Raw genomic sequence first — 27985 nt, forward strand, 5'->3', positions numbered from 1 at the left:
CTCATGAAGCTGATATTGGTAAAGTGTTAGCAAGCACCTGCTTGTCTACAAATCCAGTGGAGGAATATCAGCATTCATTTGAAGCAAGCGGCAATTAACACTGACGTCACCCATTGGTTTGTGATGGATTTGGAGCCAGAGGTGACCGTATTTGGACGATATGAGGAGGAGGAATCTGTAGAACTAACTCAATATGATTGGAAACCTGAGGACACTACGCCCCACCCACCTATAGTGGAAACCTGACTGCACCACAGGCCTGTCAATCAAACAGACACACCCCTAACAACACCATAATGACTGGTTGAAAGCATGTATTGACTTTGTATTTAATGAGAGAAGTTGAATGGGAGTCTATGGAGGCTTTTTGGCGCCAACCCCTAGTGGTACTCAGTGGTATTGCAGTTTAAGGCATTTCTGCATCTGGAAACTCCGTCCACTTTTATTTACAGTCTATGATTTGGAGTCATGTTTCTGTTAGAGCCAAACTAATATATTTGCTGGCCTAATATACCAGTATATGTCGGCATCGGTGTTGGCCATTATGACAACTTTTTTTACAGAACATAATGCAGAAAAATTATCATAAATCAGGAGTAAATCAGACATTGTTCTATTTGTTGTTTATAATTATTGTAGTTTATGATTATAACATTTTTAGTTAAGTTTACTGTTTTAGTGCACTGATATTAGTGTGGACAATAAACTGTAAACTATTCTGTCAGAAGTGTTTGATAACCCCATCTGAGGGATTATTTGAAAAATCAGTGTTCATATATACAATATTTAGAGCATACATAAAGAACGTTGGCTAAATATTTTTACCTTCGAGTATTGGCATCGGCATCAGCCTCAAAAATCTAGTATCAATCCAATACTCATTCTTGTTTTGGCTCTGTTTTGGTCTCCACCAACCCCTGAGAAAATATCTGGTTCTTAACCTGCTGAACTTTTTAGTTTGTATTCCAGATAGTTGCTAACTATGTGTGCTGTCTGCTACTGCGCAAGTAGCATACAGTGTGTTTATCATAGCCTTTATCACTAAAAACATCTGGATGCGGCTGCTGAAGCAATCGATTTGATGGGAGTCTTCAGATTGAATCAAGTTGCCGGCCATAAAATGTCAATTTTACATTATAAACAGTCATTTGATAAATTGTTCATGTCAGAATGTTGATTGTAGCAGCTTTCAACATAGAGGTGGCCAATCCTACATGGTTGTATGAGTAATTTCTTTAGGAAAGCACTCCCAACTGGCCCTGCTGATGGGGACGCCGGGTTAGAAAACGCTCAAATGTGTTGTGTATATTTTCCTAAATTAAGCCCACTTGCTGTTATCGCTGACTGACAAAGGATTTGTTCCCACGACCTTTAGAAAAAAAGCATTGATCAGATTGAGTGGTGGATTGTTGGGTTATGTTATTCCGTCTATGTGCCAATCACAGCTGTCTGGTCGGTTAAGAATCAGAACATGAAGTGTTTGCCAGTGGGACTGAACACATTAATGCTGACAGATGTCTCAGTTATAGCATGTAATCAGAATTTCCCTGTGACACCTGGGTGCATGGTATTGAAAAAGAGGTTGACAGAATTGTCTTAACCTTGTATGATTGCAATGTTGAAGGCCAAAACTAACCGAAAGTGGACGTTACACACCAGTAACTGTACTTGTTGCTGTAATTCTTTCCCTTTAAGCACACAATTAGGCTCCCAAAGCTGCACCTTGAAGCCAGTGTTTTGTTGCCTCAGATGACCTGCCTGTCATTTTAAACGTTCAGGTTCGTTAGGAGCTCAAACTTAAAACAGACTCTTATTGTGTTAAATTCATATTTTCTGGGGCTTCTGCATTTGAGAGGGACCTCTGGTGCCATCGTTCATGAAACTGACCTTCATCATGGTAGTGTTTGTTATGTTTAGGGAATACAGAGGGGGGAAAAAGTCAGCGAGAGATAAAAGATACAAAGATATGAGCCAGCATTAGAAAAACAAAATTGTCACATAATGTAGTGGTTTTCATGGTTTTGCATCAGGCTGGGGAATGGCTCTTAAATACAGACAGAGCTGGCTCACTTGTGGGTATTTAATCCCATACAGGCAGAAAGGTTGAGTTTGTTGTAATTACATGGAGCAGGGGAGTGCAGTCATTTACATTCATCAGCAAGCCTCCGTTTGTTGGGATTGAGATAAGGAAAGAGCAAGAGCGGCACTAGAGGAGACAAAGGAAAGAAACAGTTTGGTGCACGACTGAAGTTTTGTTCTTAAATTAACAAAATCCCACAATGTGCTGCTGCACAGTGAGTCCATATGGGAAAAAGTATATTTCTATTCCATCCGTTATTCTGCACTTTGTCAGTTTCAGCATTGACACCTGAGTGAAAACACCAAAAATGATTAAGAAATATATATATAAAAATGGAAATATGGTATTAAAAAAAAAGATGACGATAGATTTTTCAAATACACCATGTACTACTACAGCTTCTGCCTGTAGCACTTCAGATAAAGCATTCATATGATGCATCCACTCATCATTACACATGGGGGTTTTAGACTCTATCTGCAGTACATATAGCCCACTTAACAGTTTATTGCTCTACGCTTTATGTGTGACCCAAAGCATCTTTTTAGACTTTATTCAGTTGTTTTTGTGTAACAGTGGATTTTGTTCTAAGATCCAAATGCAGTAGCAGTGCAGAGATGCTGCCTCTGTTAGTAGTCTATGTAGTTTACATGCCTCCACATCACTGGACAGCCCAAAAGATAAGTGATAAAAGTGTGGCTACTCAAGGTGTATGTAACTAAAACCTTCCTGTTTTGATGAGGATCTTTGCTGCAGCCCACCATTCTCTGTATCACTATAGAAGCTGACAACCTGAAGGGTACATGTGGATTGAAAGACAATACTTTATCTAATAAAAAAATTAAAAAAACAGATCTTCGGTTTTTCAAGAGCAATTTTTAATTGAAAGAGTTGCTCGGGGAAATTTGGAGATGCGGACAAGCAGAATCTGGAATCACATCACCAACGCTACAATTAATAGCCAACCCACTCGACCACCTGACGAGCTGATAATGATGTAATCCTGTCATGTCTTGAATGTATTTGCATAAAGGAAGTTGATAAAAGCATTGACTTCTTTAATTGTGGCAACATTTTTTGCATTTGCATGCAATCTTTTAATGGAAACTTGTATCTGAATGTGTGTCTGCTGGCAGAGATATATGTGCTACATGCATGTCTCCTCGGCCATGTGCTTGTACACCCTGGTGTGTGTGTGTGTGTGTGTGTGTGTGTGTGTGTGTGTGTGTGTGTGTGTGTGTGTGTGTGTGTGTGTGTGTGTGTGTGTGTGTGTGTGTGTGTGTGCGTGTGCGTGCGTGTGTTTGTGTTTGTGTTTGTGTGATGGAGAGCGGGTAGTAATATCTGTTGGTGACAGCTTGGGAGTCTCTCCAGTAGCAGAGACTGACACATCCGGCTCAGTGGTCTTTATCTGCGGTGAGAGTGACACCCATTGAGTGGCACCTTCATTGACACTCGCTCACATCTCCTCTCTAATCAGCCTTGGCCTCATTCTCAGCACTCACTACGCTGCACATGGGCCCCCCGCTGTGGTTTACAACAGACGTCCACCATGAGTGCGCACTCGAAGGCTCGCTTTGCTTAATTCCTCTCGGGTGGAAACCATACAGTGTGTGTGCAGCGTGATTCAAGTAGCTTACGTCATTTGGCTGGATGCTTTTGTGACATAGTTGTCTGCCACAGAGCCATCAAACTGTCACTCTACAAGAACTGGGCATTCAAACTGTTGCTGAGACAGCTAAACAATGACAATGATGGAGTTATACAATGTCTCCACCACATAATACCTCATGTCCTAAATATTAGTGGTTCTCAACCCTGGGGGCTCTTGTCTATATTTAATACAGGGGATCTGAAATGCACAGAAAGCCTGAAATACAGTCAGTGTCAGCTCCTGCAGAGGTTTATTAATACTGCATAACTTTAATGAGAGCATGTTTGGACCTAATGAGGAGGAAATCTGATTGCTATTTTCGTTCTTAATCGATATCTCACCACCCAGCACCTTTAGAGTGAGCTGTAGTTGTAAAGAGTCAGGTTAGCTTGCTGGATAAGTATGCTCTCACTGAGGCTGATGATACCAGGGCGAGGCAGAGGTGATGTGACGCTGCAGCTGTTAGACCCTGCAGAGTCAGAGTGCTTTCACTCATAGTCCTGTTTGTTCAACTCACTCTGGTGGAGAGTGCCAAATCACACAAGGTTCTGCGTTTATGGGCTGGCTGTTTCTGTGTTTCTCTTTCTGTCTTTCTCAGTTTTTTTCAGTGTTTCTGTGGATTCCTCACCGTCTCTCCTACCCTCCTTCACCCTCTTATTCTCTATCTTTAAAGCACATCTCTCTCTCTGTCTCTCTCTCTCTCGTCTCTTCCCTCTAATCTTTCTCTCTTTCACTTTTTTCCCCTTCTGTTCTGCATCAAAGTAAGCCAGCTCTCCCTGGCAAAGCACCGGTTTAAAGCTTACATTCTCACCCTTCAAAGCCACTGCTTGGGAATAAGTGAAGAAAATTCAACACATTTAGCGTTTTTGACAAGCTGTGGAAAAAAGCAAGAGTAAACGGTAAATAAAGTAAATGTGATTCATCATTCACAGACAATACTGAAAGTCGACTCAGGAAAATAGCTAATCAACTACTTCTTTCTTTTATCATTGTGAAAAATTACAAGTTAACTGCTCCTAGAAACCTCGATGATGAAGCTTCCCTGCTGACTGAAAACTATGTCAGCATGGTGTCAATCTGCTCTGATTTTCAGGCCAATCCGACACATATTTCTCCTATTTTTAGTAAACTGGTTCACTTATGCTAATATGTTAATGTTTCAACGAAACTGTACTCATATCCCCTCCTACTTCATGGACATTAAACATGCTGCCAGCTCAATGTGGCTCACATTGTTTTTGAATATCTAAAAAATAATGTTAGAGCTGCAGCTGAATTGATTAACTGATTGACAGAAAATTAATTGGCAACTATTTTGATAATCAAATAATTCAGATGTCAGGATTTGATGCGATTCCTTTTCTTATATGATAGTAAACTGGGTATATTTTGTTTTCTATGGGAAAGATGATCAATCAGTTAATTGATAAATTAATTAGCATATTAATTGCAAATATTTGTGTTGCTCCTTCACTCTGGGCTGGGACGTTCTGGGGATGTTTTGTTCTGAACTGTGACATATCTCCGTCTCTGTTGTTGTAGTGAGACCTCATTATGTTGAATCAGCCATCCACTACAAAACAGTGGGAATGTTACAGGGACATCCGCACACTACTCGCACATGCAGTTCATTATAGACACAACCATTCTCCCCCGCCCCTGTACATTCAGCAAGAGTGACTTTATTTACAGTCCACTTCTGTCAGGCTGGGTAAGCTTGTGTTAGTTATATATAGTATATGTGTATGTGTGGAGGAGCGGGTGGTCCCCACCTGCACACTGTCACAGTCAATGAGAAAATGTATGGAGGATTTGGGCCCCGCAGCCTAATCTGAAGGAAGTAATTTGAAGCGAAGTCACAACAAAAACTCTGCTCTAAATCAAGAAGTACAGCTAATAATATTAGCAAGACAATTTGTTGCTTCTTTCCCAAAGGGCCAAACCTATAATTGAGCTGTGAACGTATAAGTGGCCTGTAATTGAGGTATTATAATTGACCTCAGGTGTGTCAGCGAATGAAACCGTGTGTAGGAATGTGCTTCTGTGGGCCTCCACTCGTATGTAAGGCAGACTTTGCATGCAAGAGCGGACATGTTCCTATATTTGTGTGCGTACAGTGCAGTAGAGTGTAAGTATTTTTTTTTTCACACTAATGGCATCTTTAGCAAGACCGTTTCTATGGAAACCGAGTTGCCACGGAAACACTGCATGTCTCTTTGAATTAGGAATGTCTTTCTCTCTATCCCTCGCTTCCCCCATTCTTTCGTGTGTCGCTCCTTCACTTTTTTTGCTTCCCAGTTTTCGTCTTTCCCGACTTCCCCGTCTTTGACGGCCCAGCTGCTATCAGTCAAAAAGTCCCCCACTGTTGAAGGAGACGTGCAGCACAAATGGAGGAAACGCGGGGAAGATGGGTTGGCATCTGTGCTCTCCATGAAAAAAGGAATTGGGAGGGAGGGCATCTGTTTTTTGATGCGTGAGGGAAAGAGCAACATATTAAATAAGGAAGGAGATGTTGAATGACATTCAAAAGTAATGTAGAGAGTAATAATGACGAGGGATGCTCCGAAAAGAAGAGCGGGAAGACTGAAGGAGGAAGAGAGGGCTGCACGGACTGAGAGGCAGAGAGATAGCTGATGAAAGGGAACGCGAGAAGTGATTGATTTTTGCTCTCTCTAGTGCCTTTGGTATCTGTGTAACCATGCTGCCACACTTATCTAGCCTATCTGATTTAACAGCGTGTGCGATAAAGGGAGGAGAGAGAGATACTGTATGCATACAGAGAGTCTCAGAGAAAGAGGGCAGAGAATGTGCAACAGATTGAGAGAAAAACATAGAGACGAAGCAGTGGCATTGGGACGAGTGTGCAAATGAGAAAGTGGAGAAAATCACTCTCATTTAGCAGGTGCTGATGAAGAGAAAGTCGAGTCAGATTAAAGCTTCAGAGAAAAGTGGAGGGTGGTGAGGAGACACAGAAAAGGGAAATGGAGTCAAGATGTGCCAAGGAAAAGCGCGTCATGACAAGGTTTTGAACTGCATGTCTCTCATTTCATGCCGCGCTTGACTCCCGCCTGCACTCTCGGCCTGTGTGCTTGTTAGAGAGGAGAGCTGAATTGAAAAGGCAGAGGGTATGGATGGAGGGGAGATACAGTATATAAGGAAGCAGGAGGGAGAGGCAGAGGGAGGAGAGAGGGCAAACATGCGTTTTGACACGGTTAAAGGCTCACATAAAGGCTTACAGCTGTAGATCAGCTGGGGATCATCTAGTGCACTATATTACATCTTCAGAGGAGATTGGTTGACCTTATTTTACTTTTACACCTTGAACTTAAACATAATATATATATTTTTTTCTATTTTAACTGTAACAGTGATACTATTCTGTTTACATACACTGTTTTAACTTTATTTACTTCAACTGCAAAGAGAACCAGACTTTTTTTTTTTTTTTTTTTAAATAGGCTTATATTAAACCTAAGTCTTTATTCCTGACTTTTGTCATTTTCTGTCTTTATATCATTTTTCATTTCCCTAGTTTCTTTGTTCTGCTTCTATTTTAATTTGCCTGTAATGATGTTCCTATTACACTAATTCGACAATGTCTCCATGTTTACCAGTTGGGATGAATTCAATGTAAAGCACGAACGTCTAATTCCATCCATCTCTGCACAAAGAAATTCACTTATTTCATCATTTTCACTTCTGCTTTTCCATTTTTTTTTTTAATTTGCTAGCAAATTACACTTCTTGCACTAATGTTTTACATTCAAAGCCCTGCAGTGGCTTTAAAGTCATAATCCATCCATTTTCCTGATTGGCTTTTAATGTGAAACATTGGCGGGAAGTTTTATCGTCAGTGGAAAGTAAGACTTTTTTTTAAAAATAATTAGCGATTAAATGAAAACAGCATTAGATATATATGGAAGTGGAGAAATCTCATGTTTATCTTCTACTGATACAATTTACATTATCCTAAATTTACCTTGTGAGCTATCAGACTAAAGGTCATTTATGATGATGAATAATTACTACAAGTAGGGATGGCGGTCTGATAACATTTTACTGAATCTGTATCTCAGTATTAAACCTAAACCACAGAGATTCTGCTGTGCTCAAAGGTTGTTGGGCTTTCATCAAATATTTTGTTGTTGCTCTGTGACATTTATTAACCATGTCCTCACTTACTTTTCCTTTGGCTGTGAGGGCACATAGGGTTTGCTCTGCATCAGGGCACTGTGCATCTCCAGGCGTAAAGGCTAAAGATAAAACAACATTCAACAAATATCAAGTCAATAAATTGCAAAAAAAAAATTCCATGCATGATGCACTTAACGTTAGAGGTCACATAAAATGAACACTCGTCCTTCTAAACTTATCAAAAACAGTTCTTATGTAACATGATGGTTGGTAGATAAATAATTGTCCCCCCTATATTAATATATAGTACCCTCCAGAAAATATTGCATCTCATAGTTGTTTGGTTGATTTAGTTGTTTAGGTTTTAGCTTTAGTGTATCCACACATTTACGCACATTTATGTAGAGATGGTCCCCCATGTCCAGTCAGTCTTGTTAAAGTCTCTGTCCTATACCCCTGAAGACAATATAGAGATTTTTTTTTTCTGCTGCTTATCTGCATCTCAATGCTATGGAAATACTCACCACACAAGTTTACAGGATTGGTTCATTAGATTTGTGATGTATGAAAGCCTGACTGTTTGAATATGTGTTTTTGGGACTGTCAGACTGTCTCTGCAGTTCCAAAGTGGAAATGTTCAGCTTTATTTCACTCATGTGTTGTAGCTCATAAAAAAAACGCCACATAAAGTTAAAAACTTGATATTCATGAGAGGGAATTTGCTGTTGAGTTAGCATCTCTCTTCTCTGCACATTCATCTAGTGGAAGTTGGAGGAAAAAGACTATTTGAAACACTTGTGAATTAATGTTTTGTCGGCCACAGCTATACAAATCCAGGTATTTCACTAACTTGGAACAACATCCGTCTATCAGAACTCATGCCCTTTATTAAGTACCTACAGTGGCAGGACAGAGATTGTGCTTCACAGGGCAGCTCCAACAAGTCCAGGTGGAGGAGCTGTGAGCCGAACTGTTCACTCTGGTAGTTTAGATGTGTTTGATTTGAATAGCTTCGGACTACCTGAAGAAGAACAAACACATCTGACTGAAGCCTGTGTGATGACCACACCTTCAATGTGCGAGTGCAGCGACAGCAAAGCAGAAACCAACGTGTCAGCTTTTTTCCCTGCCAGCATTTTGAATTGTCAGCTAACAATATTGACCATTGCACAGTTCAATGAACAGTCCCTGTCGGCCATGCCAGTAAACCAGCATGCAGACTTGCCATTTCATTAATCACAAGGACTGAGAAGTGGATTTTGAAACGCTATCAGTCATGCAGGGTTAAACAAAACAACGTTAGCTCTTGCATTATGGGAAGCTCAGCATATCTCGGTGTCTGTGTTTTACTGCATAAAAACATGAAAGGAATAGAATCATGATTAAAACCAACAGGATTCATTCATCTGAAAGTGAAATTACCTTTTTGCCTTTTGTCTGTGCTTGGCGATTTTATTCCCCTAAATTTTTGCTCTCTCTCTCTCTCTCTCTCTCTCTCTCTCTCTCTCTCTCACTCACATATGCAGAGACACAAATACAGATGCCAGCACACCGGTTGGTTAGCCAGGTCATGTGGCAGCCGGGGTCAGGTCTAATTAGGGCCCGAGCACCGATGGTGCGAAAGCCCTAATGTTATCCAAGGAATTATTATTCTTGTTCCTTATTCTTCTCCGCAAAGAACTGCATTTTTGGAGGCTTCATCATCTTCAAAAACTCATGAAAGTTGGTACACACGTGTCTCCCGGAGAAAAATTTTGAATTTTAGTGGAGTTTCGATTGGGCGTGGGAAAATGGTTTGCTAGCGCCCCTAAACAGATGCCTCAACGGCTACATTTACCTACATGCACCAATTTCGGTGGACATGTGTGTCACACCTAGATGAACAAGAAAGTTCCACTGCACCATTACGTCACCTCAACAGGAAGTCCGCCATTTTTTTATTTAGTGGCGATTTTGGGCAATTCGCACATGTTGTACTTTAACGAACTCCTCCTACAGATTTTGTCGGTTCACTCTTTTTCTGTTTGGGATGAACAAATTTTAAAAGAATTCCTTTTTGTCGATCGGTGTGCCCGTGGCGTGGCAGCCATTTTAAGCGTCTCGCCATGAAACTACAAGTTGCTATAAAACTTATGACCATGGACAGACCTTCTCCAAACGTTACATGTATGATAACAGTCCCACCCTGAAGACACCTGGATGGTAATATTCGCTCATAGTCATAGCGCCCCCTGCTGGCAACAGGAAACAATAAATAAATACAAAATGCAAGCTGGGATATGCGGTCCCTCACGCTGCACATTGGGGAGCTAGCAGCCCCGACCCGCCGGATCCCCGACGTGCACCGTGCACTTGATTATTCTACGTAAACAACTGCTTTTTTTTTTTTTTTTAGGCTTTATTATATTCAAAAACTGATGAAAGTTGGTACACGCGTCTCTCGGCGAAAAATTTCGTATTTTAGTGGAGTCGTGAGTGGGCGTGGCCAAATGGCTCGCTGGCGCCCCCTAAACAGATGCCGCGGTGGCTACATTTACCTACATGCACGAAATTTGGTGGACACGTGTATCACACCTACATGAACAAAAAAGTTACAATGCACCATTACGTCAACTCAACTTGAAGTCCGCCATTTTTGGCGATTCACACATGTTGTATTTTACAAACTCCTCGTACAGATTTGGTTGGACCGACTTTAAATTGAGACTGTGCACTCTTAACATGTTTGGAATTAAAAGTTATCAAAAGAATTCGTCTTTCGTCGATCGGTGTGCCCGTGGCGTGGCGGCCAACAAGTGACCCAAAAGTCATAATATAGCTTGTCGTCCAAAAAGTGACCCAAAAATGACTTTTGGGTCACTTTTTACTACAGTATAACTTTTTTTTTGAAAAGTCATGACAAATTCCCAAATACAATCCAAATAAAATCATAATACAACATTAATACATTTTAATGCTATAGTATGACTTTTTTGATCATATTTCAGATGACATGCTATAGCATGACTTTTTTTTTTTTTCATATTTCGGGTGAAACGCTATAGTATATAATAGTATACTCATTTTTGTATGTAGTATATAGTATATAGTATAGCCAGTATAGCCAGGGCGATGCGGCTAAGTTTGATGTTTTGTTTTTTTAAGAAGAATAACGAACGAGATTGAGAAAAAAATGAAAACGGCAAGTTGCACGTCGGGAATCCAGCGGGTCGGGGCCGCCGGCTCCCCGACATGCAGCACTCAAGGGTCCGCATATCACTGCTTGCAGTTTTAATTATGTCTCCTGCTCTTTTGGATTGGTGGGATCTGGCCCAATCAGCAGGTAGGCTCCCATGTGTCAGTGATTTATTACCTGCGTTCTCTGCTGTGCTAACGAGGTTAATCAACTCCTCATGAAGGAGCTTTCCATTAGCTCGCAGGGCCAAAGGTGATGCGAAATTGACTCTCTCCCTCTCTCCCCTCAACCCTCCCTCTCATTGTCTTAGCGGGCTTGCTGTTTCTGACAGTTTTTTTACTCTGTGATATTTTTATGTAGCTAATAGGTTCATATTCTTACCTCTCTCTTCAGTTATTTCTATTATATTTCAGAGCTGTTATTTTCAAGGTGCTCTGCGGACTTGATTTAGTCTGTCACTCTTAGTCGTCATCGTCCCCCCTCTGTGTTAGGACAAGACTTTGAGCTTGACTGACATAATTTGAGTGCTGCCAGAGCATCAGATGTAACCGTGGGAGATTGAATCAGACAATTAATTGTATCTTCCTTGTGGTGCGCTCAGTGGCGATAGAGATGGAGTGGTGGAGAAGGCTTGAGGCAAACACTTGTTTCTTGTGCTTTCAGAGGAGTCTTTATTTGTGTGAATGAGCACAGGAGGTTTTCTAGGCGTTGCATGTCTTTTGGTGTGTGTGTGTGTGTGTGTGTGTGTGTGTGTGTGTGTGTGTGTGTGTGTGTGTGTGTGTGTGTGTGTGTGTGTGTGTGTGTGTGTGTGTGTGTGTGTGTGTGTTTTTGAGACAAAGAGATTAATTTGTTCTAATTAGACATTCGGCTGATGATTACATTTCAGTAGCTGGTGGTGCAGAATTGAATACATGATGGATTCTTTTAGAGAAGATAATAGAAACCCTCTGGTGTTTTAACAGATTCTGATGGCGGAGCATTGGTTTTGGCTTAATCATTTTGTGGTTGACGTCAGAGCAGGTATTAAATTTACCCACAAAGTCTTATGCACTATCTTAAATCTGTGTTTAGTGGTCAGTTATTACATCTACACAATACATCAATGTTGGGATCATAAAACACTTTAATAAAAATTTAATATATGTGTTTGGTATATTGAATATCTATAATTCATATTAAAGGGAAAATTCATCACTTTTTATGTGGATGTCAGCTCAGTGTTGATTGTAACCTATTGAAGCATTCAATTTGTCAGTGTGTGCTTGACCAAGAAAGCTGAGTTTTCTTGTTTGCGGCGCCTTGCCAGCAGTGCCTACATGTACCAGGACACACCATAAAATACAGACAAGAGTTTTTTTCCACAAGTTCTCATGGTGTCATTTGCTAAAATCACTCCTTATTAGTTTTCTGGTGGTCTATCTAAAAATAATATCACCATTAATCAGATATTAGGCCTCAAAAAGCTATGTGTTTGTGGGCAGGTCTGTTATGATTGGCTGGCCTTTGGTACAGTCAGTTCTGCTACTGGTGGGCGGCGTATAGTGTCCTCGGATTCCCAATTAGATTGAGTCAGATCCCTGAATGGGTGTTATCACTGTAGATTGGCGCTTGCAACATAACCGAAACATAGCGTTCGGTGATACAAATACTCTCCCCAAGGTTGTCTGCCTTCTCAGCTCTGCTGATTTTGGTTTTCTTTCCCAGTTCATTTGCGATATCCTAAAGAAGGTTCCCAGAACACCTCTATCTAAGTGGGGAATAAACTTTATTGCACATTAACACTCCAATTAGCCAAAATCATGTAAAATCAGTCTTCGATCACAACATCATCTGCACTATTTTGGATACTATTGTTTGGTGTTGGAAACGTAGCTAGTTGTAGTACAAGCAAAGAGAACAAGGTTTTGCTTTGTAAAATCTCAAGCCCGATCCCTGGCTACCCACACAACTCAGTTAGCCTGTAGTTCTTCAGGTCACCAACTACATCTGAAGAATATCAGATTTTGCAGCTGCAGAATTTACTGCTTCTGTTGACTACATTAAAACATCAATACTGATAGGAAAAAGTAGTGCATTTTCCTTTAATCATAAGTCATGGTAAGAGCTTACACATCCTCTCCAATGCCACTTTGTTAGGTACAACTACTGAAGATATTCACAAAAGTTACAATGTATAATTTTGAAAAACTGTTTTAGAGAGGTGTCGAGTCAAAAATATTGATGACTCTGCCATTTCTGGTGCTCTATTGAGCTGTAGCTGTTTGAGTAAACAAAAGTACAGCGCAAATGTCTCAGTGGTTCAGCATGCCTTCAGGCTTATGTGCACTTTTTAATTTTAGGGAAGTAAACTAATGGAGTATTGACTGCATTAATTGAAGAATAGTATTTTTAAAGGACAATTTAAAGTTTGAAGTAAAAAACATAAAACTTCAAGTATGGTGCAACACAAGGGACTTTTATTTCCTGAGTGATGACTGAATGCAGCCGCCTCTTCCGAGTCTGTCAGCAGTGGGCTAAAGCTGCTCACTTAGCCAAGTAAAAGACATGTGGCACTCTGCCTTGTTCATTTCCCCAGCTAGCTTTTTTCTCCCTACTTGGTAAATGATTTGCAGATGACGTCATTGTTATTAAGTGTCATATTGACTTGATGTATAGGATGAAGTTGACTCATCTAGTCTGATTATGTAGCTGCGCTACAAAATGTGATGTTTGACCTCCTGATGGAAATAGAAGTGATTAAACAGAAGGTAGTTTATCATTTTGGAGCATAAATGTACTCTAGTTATAATAATTTAAGTAAATCTAGTTAAATTATAATGGCTATCTATAGTAATAATTTGATCTTTCCATGAGTATTTTGGACAAAGTTGGCATTTTGCTGTGAGGGTAGAGCTAAAGATGAGCAAACGGATTGTGTGTTGTGCCAAACTGTCAACCAACAGTGAGGTCACCTATTGGTTTGTGAACTGCTGGTATGAAGCCTCGACTTCGGATATTGGCAGTCGCTATCTTGCTACTTCAGAGCGTTTTGGAGCCAGAATTTACCATATTTGGGTGACAATTGGAAACCCAAAGATACTACGTCCGGCCCATCAAAAACAGAAACCTGACTGCACCACAGGCCTTGCATTCATTACATGCGCTTCTACTAATGCGACTGATTGTTTTCCAGTTGTTAGTCAAACCCCATGTATTGCCATGGAAATGGAGATCACATTAACAAAAAAGTTTTGTATTTTAAGAGTGAATTTCCCCACAATATAAATACATTTTGATTATATATTTTATTTAGATGGTGTAATCGATGTTGTATAATCGCAATATTACACGAGAGGGTGTGCTTTAACGTGATTATTGGCACGATGGTGATGCGGTCAGGACCGAGGCGGTTGCACACCCTCTCGTGTAATATTGCTTAAATTTGAACTGATATTAATGGTATTTGACATCAAAGTGACATACGAACCGATTGAGCCTCACCAGCTTACTTACCTTTTGTTAATATAGTTACAGATTTAATGATCTTTTTCTCTTTATTTTATACCACTATTATAGTACAAGTCTTATCATAGTTTAATAAAACACAACTTCATAAGGAAAAAAAGACATTGAAACATAAAGTGCCTTTAACCACCATGTTGTTGTTTTTTTTACTGTAAATCCAACAAATCTCCAAGTTCTCCACCTCTCCTTTTTGATCACAGCAGTGCTGTTGTGTTTGGCTTTGCAACCAAATCCATGACATTAATATAAACAGATGCTCATTGAAATGTGGTCGGTTGAACATTAGAAGTCAAGCGCCTCAAAGTAAACAGTTGGTGGAACTGACTCTCCACTCGTCCCAACAAACCACAGCAGAAGAAGGCGACACAACGAGATGATGTCACCAGAAGAGCGCCAGTCAAAACTGAAATAGTGGAAAACAACTTGGATATATAATGTGTCTTCCAGCTGTTTTTATTTAGATGAATGGAAAATATTCCAACGATTTTACAAAATAATTGCGGTCAGCTCGGGTTAAGGTGATTATGTAATAACATGACAGGTCTACTTAAAGGGGACAAAAAAAGACATGCTTTAAAAGTCATAAAAGCTCATTGACTTGAGCAGTGAAGAAGAATCAGAGATGATTCCCATGATGTCAGTCAAATCGCTGCATTGTGTCTTTTTAGATGCATAATTGTATGCAGAGCCGCGCAGGAGCAGCAAGCTCTTGTCTTAAAATGACCACCACATTAATTGTGATGGAAACAGGGGTCGATGTGACCTGTTTCTGTTCTCTGCTCTGACTGCCTTTGAAGCAGACGCTGGTACAACCTCCTGCTGTCCAGATTGACTAAGTCTTGCTCAACATTGCTGTCAACAGCCCAGCAGGGGAGGCGCACCGTGGTGTGCTATGATTTTATAACTAAAGTATGAGCAGGACGCCCAGTTTGAAATCTTAATGTTGAAAAACATAAACCACAAGCACTTGACAGTCATTTATGTTTCACTGCTTTAAAGATGGCGTGTAAAACCATATAATCAAGTATGCAGACATGTTACAGGCAGTTGGTATCTCTAGGGAGAAATGTGCTGTTTGTTAACCAATAACTGCTGGGAAGTGATGTTGCGCCTGCTATAAGTAGATACTGTAGGACATAATTTGCATTATATGATTTGTGAGCTTTGCTCAGCAGGTACAGAGGAATAGAGAGGTCTCCTTCACTGCTGAGAGAATAAACATATCATTGTTTTGCATCCACTGTGCTTTAAAGGTATAATTTCAACAGTTATAGGTTTAGCTATAGGTTATAGGTTAAGGAAAATAGATTTATTCCAAAATCTAACTTCATGCAGTTCAAATATGTTTCAAGAAACATTTAGATGTAGGACAAAGGGTTAAACATGTTATGCTTACATATTACTTATGCAACATAGCTTACTTTTTTAGATTTTTATATCATTTTTCCAATTACAGTAACATTCTGAAATGGCAAAAAGGAAAAGACAGAGCGCCAAACATATCATAAGAAAATATTTTATTGATCATTTGTGCCTATTTTTTTCATTTATTCACCGCTGGAGGTGTATGGCATTTTTGCAGCCCTCAGTGTGAATGAGTCTGGGGCCACTTGTGATCAGAAGTGGGTGGTTTGAAGAAAAATATTACCTTTGTGTTCTTGCTTTTTTCAAATTAATCCATATAGTATCCCTCGTCTTTATCCCTTGAGGTAAAAGAAGAAGAAGCTTGTGTCCCCAGGGGTTTGGTTGGACCATTGTGTTTGTTTTCTAACATAGAGTTTGAGCCGAGTGGCTTCTGTTACTCGTGTAAACGTATCCAAACACTTTACTATTTTACAACAAAGCTGTTTTTGGTCAAACATTGTTAGTTTACTCATTGAGGTAATATCAGGTTATATAAATAATTGCCCTCCTTCACTTCCACTGGAACTGCTGATTAATAACTGACACTAAACAAAACAAATTTATTTTAATGACTTTTCTCTCACATTTGTTGTTTCCCCATTTTGCCCTAATGCATCAGAATTATTCAAGCTGCACAATAGTCGAAGCTGCTACAATCATGTTACAGGATGCAAACCATGGACTAAATGTGTTTATTGCTGATTTAAATTAATCCAATACTCATACATAATAGCGCAAATAATGACAGTGAATACAAATTATATTAATTCTTCACAGCAGCAGCATTTAAACAGTTTAATCAGACTTTTATCTCAACTACTAATACTTAATTACTACAACCCTAAATGATTATGACTTAATAAAAGTTTTTTTTTCTGTTTTGTTCCTCAGCACATTTTACTTTCTGAAAGGCAACCCCTCGTATCCAGAAGATTGTGCAGTGTACAAAGCGTTGCCATCATCATCACCATCATCATCACCATCATCGCTCCACTGGCTGCTGTGGGAGTGAATCATATTTCAGCGCTTCTGAAATCATTTCCTCGACAAAAATAGCCAGAGTAATTCTATCAGAACATTATGGGATGTTTAAAAAAGAGTGCATTGAATGGAGCCAGGAATGAGACGTAGAAACAGGGTCATTGATAATTAAACAGCCGAATATGAGATTAATTAACACGCTGTGTGGTGTTTGATTAGAAATATGATGATGAGGCAGGTTGAGCTCAAACTGTGGAGGATTGACAGCAGCAGCAGCGGCGCTGCTCAGACTGTGAGGAGGAGAGATAGACGGAGGGAAAGGTGGTGAAAGACGAGTGTGATGAAGTGGAAAAAGCTGAGTTTTGGAGGGAACGATGTGTGCACTTCCACTTGTGTGTGTGTTTTTGTGTGTGTTTGTGAGCCCCTGTCTCTGAGTTCTGAGGGTTTGCCTGTTTTCTCAAGCGAGACTCCCCTCCCTCTCAGTCTTAATGGCCAGCGCTCTCTCTCTCTTTCCTCGTTGTCTGCTTCTCTCTCCCTGGTCCTCTCTCGCGCCGTCTCTCTACCCTCCAATCCTCTCCCACCAGGGCTTGTTGAGCAGTAGGCCGATATGTCGCTCTTCCTCTGCAAATCTAATTGGAGACAGGCTTTCATTGGCATGACATGGAGATGAGTTGCCAAATCTTTTCAGCCCTCCCGCTTGAGGCTCGCTCCACTCAGCTCTCGTACAGTACTGCACACTGCAGCTGCAGCGGCAGCCTCAGCTCCGACCACGTATCTGGAGCAGCATCTGCTGCAACCTGACCAAATCAACCGCACCCAACAGTGGTTGTCTTAATAGCTTTAAATCATGTAGCAGCTCCTTTACTGCCAGACGTGTTTCATTTATAAGTGTAACACCGAAGGGGGAACGACGTCGGCACTGTGGGATCTATCTGTGAAAAAAAAAGAAGAAAACGTTGTGCCTTATTTACACTGATGAGTGTGTGCATTAACATACCGGGTATTTCTGTCATCTGTGCGGTCTCCAGTGAGTTCAGTGAGAATGTGGAGTCACCGTCTTAAGTGAGGTTATGCTCACACATTTGGCATCAGTACAGTACCCCAGGGAGCGGGAGTGACACACACAGGTTTGTGTTACTTAGATAACTCTCTGGTGCCATATCTGCACAACGGGTGAATAAGGTCTCTTAAGTGATTCATTCCTGCTGTGTTTTAAGGGGGGTGGGGTGCATTTCACACAAATAACTGCTGCAGATTTAGTGCCACTACATGTAGACTCTTTCGAGATGTCTAAACGATTTACATGTCTCAGGATGAGACAAAACAGCAAGAAGATTCAAAAGGGCAAGTGTGACAAGTGATATAAGAAAAGAAATGACAGTAAAGCATTAATTGGTCCTGACTTGCAGCAGAACAAAGGTAGATGTGAAAGTACATCAATAAAATGAGATACTCCCTTTTAAACCTTTGTGATCATTTCACAGTTTTTTGGTTTTTTTTTTTTAAATTAAAATGTAATTATAATGTAGTTTATTCTGCCATTCTGTATTAGCCTCCTATTACCAGACCCAAGTTCATTTTGTGAATACATGGGTATGGCCACATTTCCAGTACTGCATCCTAATGGATGTAGACCTTGGGTTAACGAACTATACCCCCCCCCCCCTCTGAGGTTGTCTGCCCATGGGAAACAATGGTGTGTTTACTTTTCATGCCTACACGAGGAAGAACGTGCCACTGACATGGTCTCCTCCAGTAGACTGACGGGTGTATTACTGGGCTGCTTAGACACACTTCCAAACAACTTTCCAGGTTACTTCCAAACATCCTGGAGAACTTTTCACAGTTGTTCTGTAAATTTAGGCTGATTCAGTGTCCTCTGTCTCTTCATGTTAATCCGACTGACTCCATGATGGTGGCATCAGGGCTCTGTGGTGGTCAGACCATTGGTGTTGCAGTACTCCTCGTTCTTCCTGTTGCTGTAAACAGTTCTTTATGACTCTGGCTGTATGTTTGAGGTTGTTTTCACGCTGCAGAATAAATTGAACCAGTGAAGTGCCTCCTTGATGTTATCACATGATAACAATCTAAACATTTAAAGTGCCTAAAGCATTTGCACACTGCTGTAGATGCTCTATTAATTTAAGTAATTGGACAGATAGAAAAAAAACACTTACAAAACATAATATCCCAAAGTGAGTAATGGGCCATGCAGGGATTGTAAAGCATCAGTCAGATCTTTTAAAAGCATATTCACTACTGATGTAATTCACAACTTTAATATTTTATCTTTTTCATCCTTTGGTCTTTTCTATTTTATGCAATACTGCCCAAAAATGTTAGCATGTTCAACAGCCTTGTATAATTTGTACTCCAGCATCCAGCCAACCTCAGATCTGGAAAAGTTTTTTTTTTTTATCTGAAAACATACAGTGTGAAATTAAGAACAAAAGCTGGTATGTTAATATGAAATAATGGTTTAATTTTAAATTTAAATTTGGCCCTATAGTGATGGCCTGCCTGTTTTTGATCTATACGCTCTAGCTCTGTGTTGTAGGAGGCTGGAGCACATGGATTGGAGACACTTGGGCCCTGTGTCACCACATCATAAAGTCTCCGCCCTTCTTCACTTCAGAGAGACTTCTCCACTCACACGCATGTTTTTGCCATGCCACACAACACAACTTCACAACAACTCACCCATCCATCCATCCATCCATCCATCCATCCATCCATCCATCCATCCATCCATCCATCCATCCATCCATCCATCCAACTAACTGACTACCACACATCATGTGTTTTCCTTTGTTCTTTTGTGATTAACTTTGTTTAAATTTGAATTAAGTAGTTTTGTTTGGCCTTCAACCTGCGTCTCCTCAGTTTTGTCATGGCTTTTGAGCCGGACCATGACACTATACTTGTGATTTTAGGATTACCAAACTCTGCACTGCAACATCATAGTCCTTTTTTCTTTCCATGTCTTCTAAAAAGAGCAACTCGTGACGTTGTGAAGGGAACATATAGCTGTAGCCTCAGTCTTTTAGCGCAGTTTCATGTATGTAGCCAATACATATGTAAATAAAGGACCCGTGTGTATGATTTAAGTGTATCTAAAGGTAGAATTAACTATAATATTTATGGTTTTATTTGTGTATCACCTGAAACTGAGAATCATTGTTTTCATTACCTTTGAATGATCCCTTCAAGTCTACATAGCGGACGGGTTTTCTTCTAATGAGCACACCATGTTGCTCTTTTAACAGCCTTTTATAGGACTCTCATTTGACAAGAATTCCGCTTAAAACATTAAAATGTCAGCAGCAGGAAGCAGCATTTTTAACCTTTAAAGGTGACAGTGTTAGCTTAGTTAGCTCAGTAGCTAGAGCTGATCAAATCTTCCATTGACAGAAAAATGAAGGGTCGTGGACTCGAAATGAGAAGCTTCTTTTGTCAACTACTGTTTGAAATCAAGAAACCATTGTTTATACAAATTTCAAATCTGCCACTGTTATTTCTGTAAACTACCTAAGTGCCGCAAAACGCTTGCAACAATAACTAAAGAAAGCAGGATGAACAATAAAATCTGTTGGGGTTGCACGACTTGCACACAGTTCTTCAAATCATTACAAATAATTGAATCTGGTTTTATCAATGTGAGGAAAGACGTATAATTTCAAATATCTTACACCACATAAAACTCACGACCGAGTCCATAATATATACCAACCAGAGGGACATGTTTGCAGTCATTTTCAACACATCTAACCAAATATGACCGCAGCTTACACACCCAGTAGCCTGTGATTTATAGAGAAAGAGACACAAACACAGAGTTGAAAATAAGGCGACAAGCCACTTTCTTGGGCTCCTGGTTGAGCTGTGTGTGATGCAAAACGACAGGCAGGAAAACGAGCGGGTATGGAAGCAGGCAGTTCTCGTAATGACACACAGACACTGCTCCCCCGCAAGGACACCTCACACCTCTGTGATATGAGCTAGTGGAGCTGCAGGACATTATGTAAAGACAGGAGACGGAGAGGAAACGATTGGGTGCAGTTGGGGAGGGTCAATAGAGAGAGAGACAGAGAGAGAGAGGGGGTGAAAAAAAAGGGACTCTAATGCCATGTGAATAAAGGACAGAAATTAAATTGGGGTGATTAGGGTATGAAAGAGAAAGTAGAACGAGATGATGATTAGCTGTAATCTAAGTATGAGAGAATGAAGTAAGTAGTGCCCTCACAATCCCTCTGAATGGTAGGTTTGGTCTCACAAGTGATTACACCCAGTTTTAGAAAGAGACAATCAGGAGAGCTATACCAACACAAAGAGGGAGTGTAGGGGGTGAAGGAGAAAAGGATACTGTGATTAAATAAGAGAGAAAAAGCAGGATCCATAACAGCCGAGTAACTCAGTGATGGAAAAGAGAGGTAGTGTCTGCACAAAAAAGGGAAGAAAGTTTAAAGGTACGCTTAGCAAACCACATTGAAGGGTCAGTTCCACCTAATAAGGAAACAGTATTCAGCTACTTACTTCTTTTTGGGATCTGACCTTGCAGATGTTTTTTTTCAAGTTTTTTTTTAGATGTTACATCCCCAAACAAAAAGATCATGTCTCCCGGCGAAAGATTTTGTATTTTAGCGGAGTCATGAGTGGGCGTGGCCAAATGGCTTGCTAGCGCCTCCTAAACAAATGCCCCGGTGGCTACATTTACCTACATGCACAAAATTCAGTGGACATGTGTATCACACCGAGATGTACAAAAAAGTTCCAATGCACCATTACGTCAACTCAAAAGAAAGTGCGCCATTTTGAATTTACACTTATTTTAACAAACTCCTCCTACAGATTTTGTTGGACCAACTTGAAATTTAGTCTGTTCACGCTTAACATGTTTGGAATTAAAAGTTATCAAAAGAATTTGTTTTCGTCAATCGGTGTGCCTGCGGCGTGGCGGCCAAAAAGTGACCCAAAATTCATACTGTAGCATTTCGTCCAAGAAGTGACCCAAAAACTTTCACTTTCTGCTATAGTAAGACTGTTTTTTGTTTTTTTTTTTAGGGAGACACGCTACAGTATGATTTTTTTTAAAAGTCATTACAAACCTTTTGGCTGAGAGGGAACAGTGCTAACTACTACACTACCAATCTTCCCAGGAAATGGTCTGCATTGTGACAAATCTTTGGCTCACTGCAACCTATAACTCCACAAATATTAATTCAAATGCGACCGAAATTGCCACAGACATTCTTTGGATAGTAGATATACATGTTTTCAAGGGAGTCTGCAGTGATATTAAATATATTTCTGTATTGTGTAGTGTATGCAAAACTTTTTCAATTTCTCCAAACGTTTCATCTTCACTAAAAGTTGAATCATCATCAACAGGCCAAGGTGGAATCTGAACCATTAATAGTAACCTTGGTGAAGTAGAATCTTTTCCCTGTTGAGTTAACCAGACTGTCGGTTGAGTCACTGGAAAGCTCTGAGTGAACTCCGTGAAACACTTTCTCCACCGCGACTCTTTCTCAAGTGCTGAAAATAGTCCAGTGGTCGATGCTTCAGAGCTGGAAATGACCTCAGTAGGACGCAGGTTTGAGCCCTGCTCAAGGAGGTTGATTCCCCCTAAGAGTAAGCCACACGGTTCCTGAAGGGCTAGCCCCCCTAAGGGTAAGCCACACAATTTCGGGAAGGAAGTTGATGTTTAAGGTCAAACGATGCTCCAAACCTCACGAAACTTTGCACATGCGTCAGGCACTAACTTTCATGAGTTTTTGAAGATGTCAAAGCTGCCAAAAAAAAGGAAAATTATTTTCAGAAGAATAAGGAACGAGATCGAGAAAAAAAATTAAAACTGCAAGCGGGAATATGCGGACCATCGCGTTCTGCATGCTGGATCCCCGACGTGCAGCATGCGAGGGCCCGCATATCACTGCTTGCAGTTTTAATTATTATTATCATTATTATTATTATTTTCATCTGTCATGAAGTAAATTGTTGAAAGTTTAGATTGTGTTTTGAATCCTCTTCACAGCCAGGTGAAGAAATATTTCATTTATTTATTTGTTTGCCACCATAATGGATTAAAAATATTGGAAACGGCTCATAAAATATCTACCATTTGTTAGTTTTTAATTGGGCAATGTAAATTTTCCTCAGTTTGCCACAGATTCAGAAAAATGCTTGAATGAATAAATTAGACTTGATCTTCGTGTCCCAAATGATAGCCACCCGTGGGCTAAAGAAATGGTCTTCATGTTAGTGTCAACACTATATTCTGTTAATCATCCACAGTACACGGAACATTGTTTCTGGGGAGGGATTTTGATGTTGTCAAGGTCATTTTACCTTCAATTGTTTATAAAAAATAATATATAAAAAAACACATCGAGGTCACTGCGATAAGAAAACTTTGTGTCCTGAACCCTTGAAGGTTTAGGCTTATTTTTCATTGTGTCAATAAATGCAATGAAATGATTAAAACATCCACCTGTAAATGTGTTCCGATTTCCCTTCTCTGTTGTTCTTACTGAAGAGAAAGTCTTTACAAATACAATTGGTGCACTTAAACGACTCAGTAATTCCCTCAAAGAGCAGATGTTAAACAAAAGGAGTAAACATTGCATTTGTATTTCCAGCTCTGGATTAAAACACATTTAGAGTACATTAAGTGGGTATTTAGGGCAGCAGAATGGTGTATGTGGGACTTACTTAAAATAATCTACTGCTGCCACGTTCACTGTAATGAACCCAGTGCAAAAATGTGGTTCACTTTTTTAAGAGTTTAGGAACAACAATGGAGCTCTGTGGCACAGAAGAGTGAACTAAGAGGGATCAGAAAGTTCAGAGACTGGTCCTGTGAGACGTGAACGACGGCAGAACGTGTCATGCACAGAGCACAGAGAAGATGTACCGTTGGTGAGTAAGTACTTTGTTGCTTGATGAAAATCAGCACCTGAATCACATGTGCTTTTGTGAGTAGGGGTCCTGGTGCGTCTGCGATTTTTTTTTTTTAAGAACCTGAAACTTGAGAAGAGAGCACACATCAAAGCTTGTTAAAAAATAGGGGACAGAAAGAAGCAGCAGGGAGCCAAATCTAGGGAGGCGGAGGATGGGGAGCGACGATTGTGTTGTTGTGGGCGAGAAACTTGTGCATTTTCAACGTACTCTGAGGGGGCGCATATTCATTCATCTTCACTCAAGAACCTAATTGCCATCGTGCCACAGTTCAGGTCATTTGCACTGAATGATTTTCCTCAGACGGCTCAGAACATCTTAGTAGTGAACTCAGTAGAATTCACAGTGCACAACCCCTCAAAGGTCAAAGAAAACCCACCTCGTAGCGCACATGACCTGATGTGCCTTTCAGGCCAGTTCTCCAGGCTCATTGCTTCATTGTAATAGATTTACAAAAGAGTTGCAAGGGTCTCTGTTGCTTATTTCCAGCTTTTGACAGACACAACTGAACCACTGCTCACAAAACCATTTGTAAGTCAGGTGATTTTGATTTTGTCACAGATTTTGACTAAGTGACAAAACTTGGACTACTTACTCACAAGGATGATTGCTTCTCTGGGCTCCGTGCACGTCACTGTGCTGTGCACGTCACTGTGCACAACATCAGCAGTCCCTGAACTTCATGATCCACCCTTGTATATCAGACTCACTGCATAGACAAAACCTGTTAAGATAAAATTATCATAAATGTTGGTCTTTTCATGGGAACCAATGCCAATAAGCTTTATGCATTTTAAGCCAGGAAAAGGTATCAGAGCGACGAACAGATGGCAGTATGGATAAGGGACGTGGTTAAAGAAAGATAATGTTCGGGTAAATTACATGTAGCACTCATCTTCACAATTCATTTAAAACATTGAAGCTGAAATGCTGAAACAATAATGAATTTTGATGGAAGCGGGAGGTCAGGGGTGAATGGTGCTTTAGTAATGCCTAAGAATACATTCATTACCTCCCTGAACCGAGCGGAGTGTATGTACTGTCACATGTCAGGGTTCAGCCTATACACACACACACACACACACACACACACACACACACACACACACACACACACACACACACACACACACACACACACACACACACACACACACACACACACACACACACACACACACACACACACACACACACACACTCGCTCTCCTTCCGCCTTCATTTCCAACACCACCGATCTGTCCACCATCACTTGAGACTGCAATGCTATTACCATCTCATTCAAAAGTAGGTAACACATCCTTTCTGCCCCTGTGGGGGAAAAAGTGGAGGAAGGGGGGAGATGGGCTTTGATGTCGAGTGGAGGTAGTGCACCTAACCCAAAGCCTGTTCAGCCTCCTGCATGACTAACACGTATGACTGATTGCACACCTGGATGGATGCATGTAGTTAATACACTGTACATGTATGCATTCACATGGACATCAAGCATATACAGAGTGTATTCGTGCATGGAAGTGTAAGTTGTCACAGAGGGGCACATACTGGATAAGCAAACTGCAGAGCGACTTTTTGAACTTTAACTTTATTAGATTAGAAGTTCAAGACAAGTGAAGTGAGTGAGAGTTAACTAATTAAAAAGCATGTACTGTTCCCTGTTCTGCTGTGATCTATGAAGGGTCCTAGATTTCACCTGCAGCAAAAAAAAAATTTTTTTAATCGAATCGAGAAAAAAAATTTGTTTGATAAGAAGGTGGTTGTGAGTAAAGTAAGAAGCTGGAGTCATAATGTAGTTAGACTGACCTGACCTTATACCTGTGCCCAGGTCTCAGACGGTACCTGGCACTCAGCCACAGTGTAGCTGGACATGTTGCACAGAAGTGCTCGACAGGCTTAAAGAAATAGTATAAATAATGTGTCAATATGTAAACTTTAAAGCAGGGATGGGTGATATGGCCCCAAAATACTATCACAATATTGCAGGGTATTTCTGTGATAACTGTATTCTTAATGACTGGACAAAATAATAAAAAATATAATATTCATTTTCAAGAACATACGACTGCAACAAAATCAGTGTGATAGTTTGATGTGACAACATAAATGCAACAGCTTCAGTAGCTTCGCTAGATAACAATGTGAGGTTTGTGTAGGATTTTGCACAAGTGATTGTAACGATTCCCTCTTACCTTTTAATATTGACTCAGCTAAGGTTATATTCATTCCGATCTGTATTTATTTATTTTATTTTGTTTTATTCGTTTTTGTGTATATAGTTTGTGTGTGTGTGTGTGTGTGTGTGTGTGTGTGTGTGTGTGTGTGTATTTATTCATTGCTCTTATTTTTTTCTAAAATAATACATTTTTATCTATCTTATTTTATGTATACGTATTTGTACATTTTTTAATTATTGTGTGCACCTTTTTGTGTTTCTATGCTGCTGTGACGACTAAAGTTCCCCACTGTGAGATAAATTAAATCTAAGTCTAAGTCATATAGTAATACAACTATCCACAGTGGAAAAACAAAACAGGATTGTAGAGTTGAGTCGAGCTGGCAATGGACACAAGACTTAAGTCTTGTTTTATTCTCATTTGACTCTTTGGTATTTTTGAAATACCATCGCTTTAAACATTTTACACACAGTCTGTGAAAGTGGTGTTTAAACATGACTCAACACCTCCAGTCATCTCAGTCACCTTCCAACAGTAGATGTCATACTGGACAAGCTTAAAACCACTGACATGATGCTGTTCTTATTGCCACCATCTGCCATGTTGCCTTCAGTCACTTAGATTTGTAAATAATCCATCACAACTTCTTTGACCCAATGAGCTGCTTGGCGGTTTTACATGGATGACTGACTTGCCCTCGACCACTTTGTGGAAACAAACAGGCTCCTGGAGCTACAGCGGTGATTCTTACTTGGTCTCTTCTTCCTGTGTTCTTGGAGAATTTCTTTTTGTCATAAATGTCTGTCTGTCTACAGATTTGATATCCTAAATATCATTGCACCTGGTAGCCATGTTACCTATCGTGCTCTCTGTAGTGTACTAAAAATACAAAGATAGCTTTGTTCGGGTTTTTTGATAGTGAATGTCACATTGTCTGTGTTTGAATATTCATAACAAAGTAGAAAAAACTTTTTGGGCAAAACATCTTAAACACATTATGAAAATAAAAAAAATCTTGCCATATTGTTGCCTGTTGTATAGTACAGTTGGAGAGCGTGAACAAAGAATAGAAAACGCCAAGCTACAAACAAGACTATACTGTATTTGCTCCCGAGGCTTGCAGGAACTGGACACGCTCCATAATCATCAGTGCCCTACCGTCCAGTTCTCTCTCATGGTGTATGACTCATGACCTTGTTTGCTGATTGGCTCCTTGTCTCTGGTTTCCAGGACGACCACTCCATGTTTTTCCAGTTTGGCCCGTCCATCGAGCAGCAGGCCTCCGTCATGTTGAACATTATGGAGGAGTATGACTGGTACATCTTCTCCATAGTCACCTCATACTACCCTGGTTACCAGGATTTTGTCAACAAGGTAAATATACAGACACACACTTTGATGAAGACATAATGTGTGTACTGCAAATACTAGTAACCTACCTGTACTTTATCCTCTACTTTTCTATGGATATATGATAACACTCGGTAATAAGTTGAGACCAGAAATAAAAGGGGAATATAATCTGCAAAGATAAATGTATTCCTTTTATAAGACTTGACTCCAGAAGCAGCAGGATACTTATTACTTATAAGGATAATGGCCATAAACTTTTTCAACCATGGATTTAAATGACAGATTTACTTTCACTCTGGGTCCCAGACACATTAGGTATTATTACTTTTGTTTTTTGGGGACCCATTATGAGAGGCCTGAGATTACAGTAGTTCCTCTGATAGGATGTTTGCCTTCTTTTTTAGTTTTCTTTCTTTATTTTGCAGTTTATTTTGTGAAGACTACATACAGTTGGTGAAATGATCCTAACAAAAGCAACTATTTCTGAGAAGATGATTGTCTGGTTTTAAGCCACATTTTCAAGCTTTTAGAAATGATAAGGTTTGGCAGAGTCTGATATAAGTGGGTTGCTC

The 27985-nt window shown here is 40.1% G+C and overlaps 1 protein-coding gene across 9 annotated transcripts in view; it reads left to right on the forward strand.

Moving 5' to 3' along the window:
- Positions 1 to 27985, forward strand: part of grin2bb (glutamate receptor, ionotropic, N-methyl D-aspartate 2B, genome duplicate b) — a 98486-nt gene that overhangs the window by 31245 nt on the left and 39256 nt on the right. For all 9 annotated transcript variants that reach the window (XM_069697340.1, XM_069697341.1, XM_069697336.1 and 6 more), the window contains one exon: positions 27291 to 27434. In XM_069697340.1, the coding sequence (XP_069553441.1) occupies positions 27291 to 27434 (144 nt within the window). The remainder of the gene's footprint in view (positions 1 to 27290; positions 27435 to 27985) is intronic.

The sequence above is a fragment of the Brachyistius frenatus genome, unplaced genomic scaffold (genome assembly GCF_029030835.1).
Source record: "Brachyistius frenatus isolate BFR_SWC_R1_liver_20210118 unplaced genomic scaffold, ASM2903083v1 Contig_23, whole genome shotgun sequence".
Taxonomy (NCBI): Eukaryota; Metazoa; Chordata; class Actinopteri; family Embiotocidae; genus Brachyistius; species Brachyistius frenatus.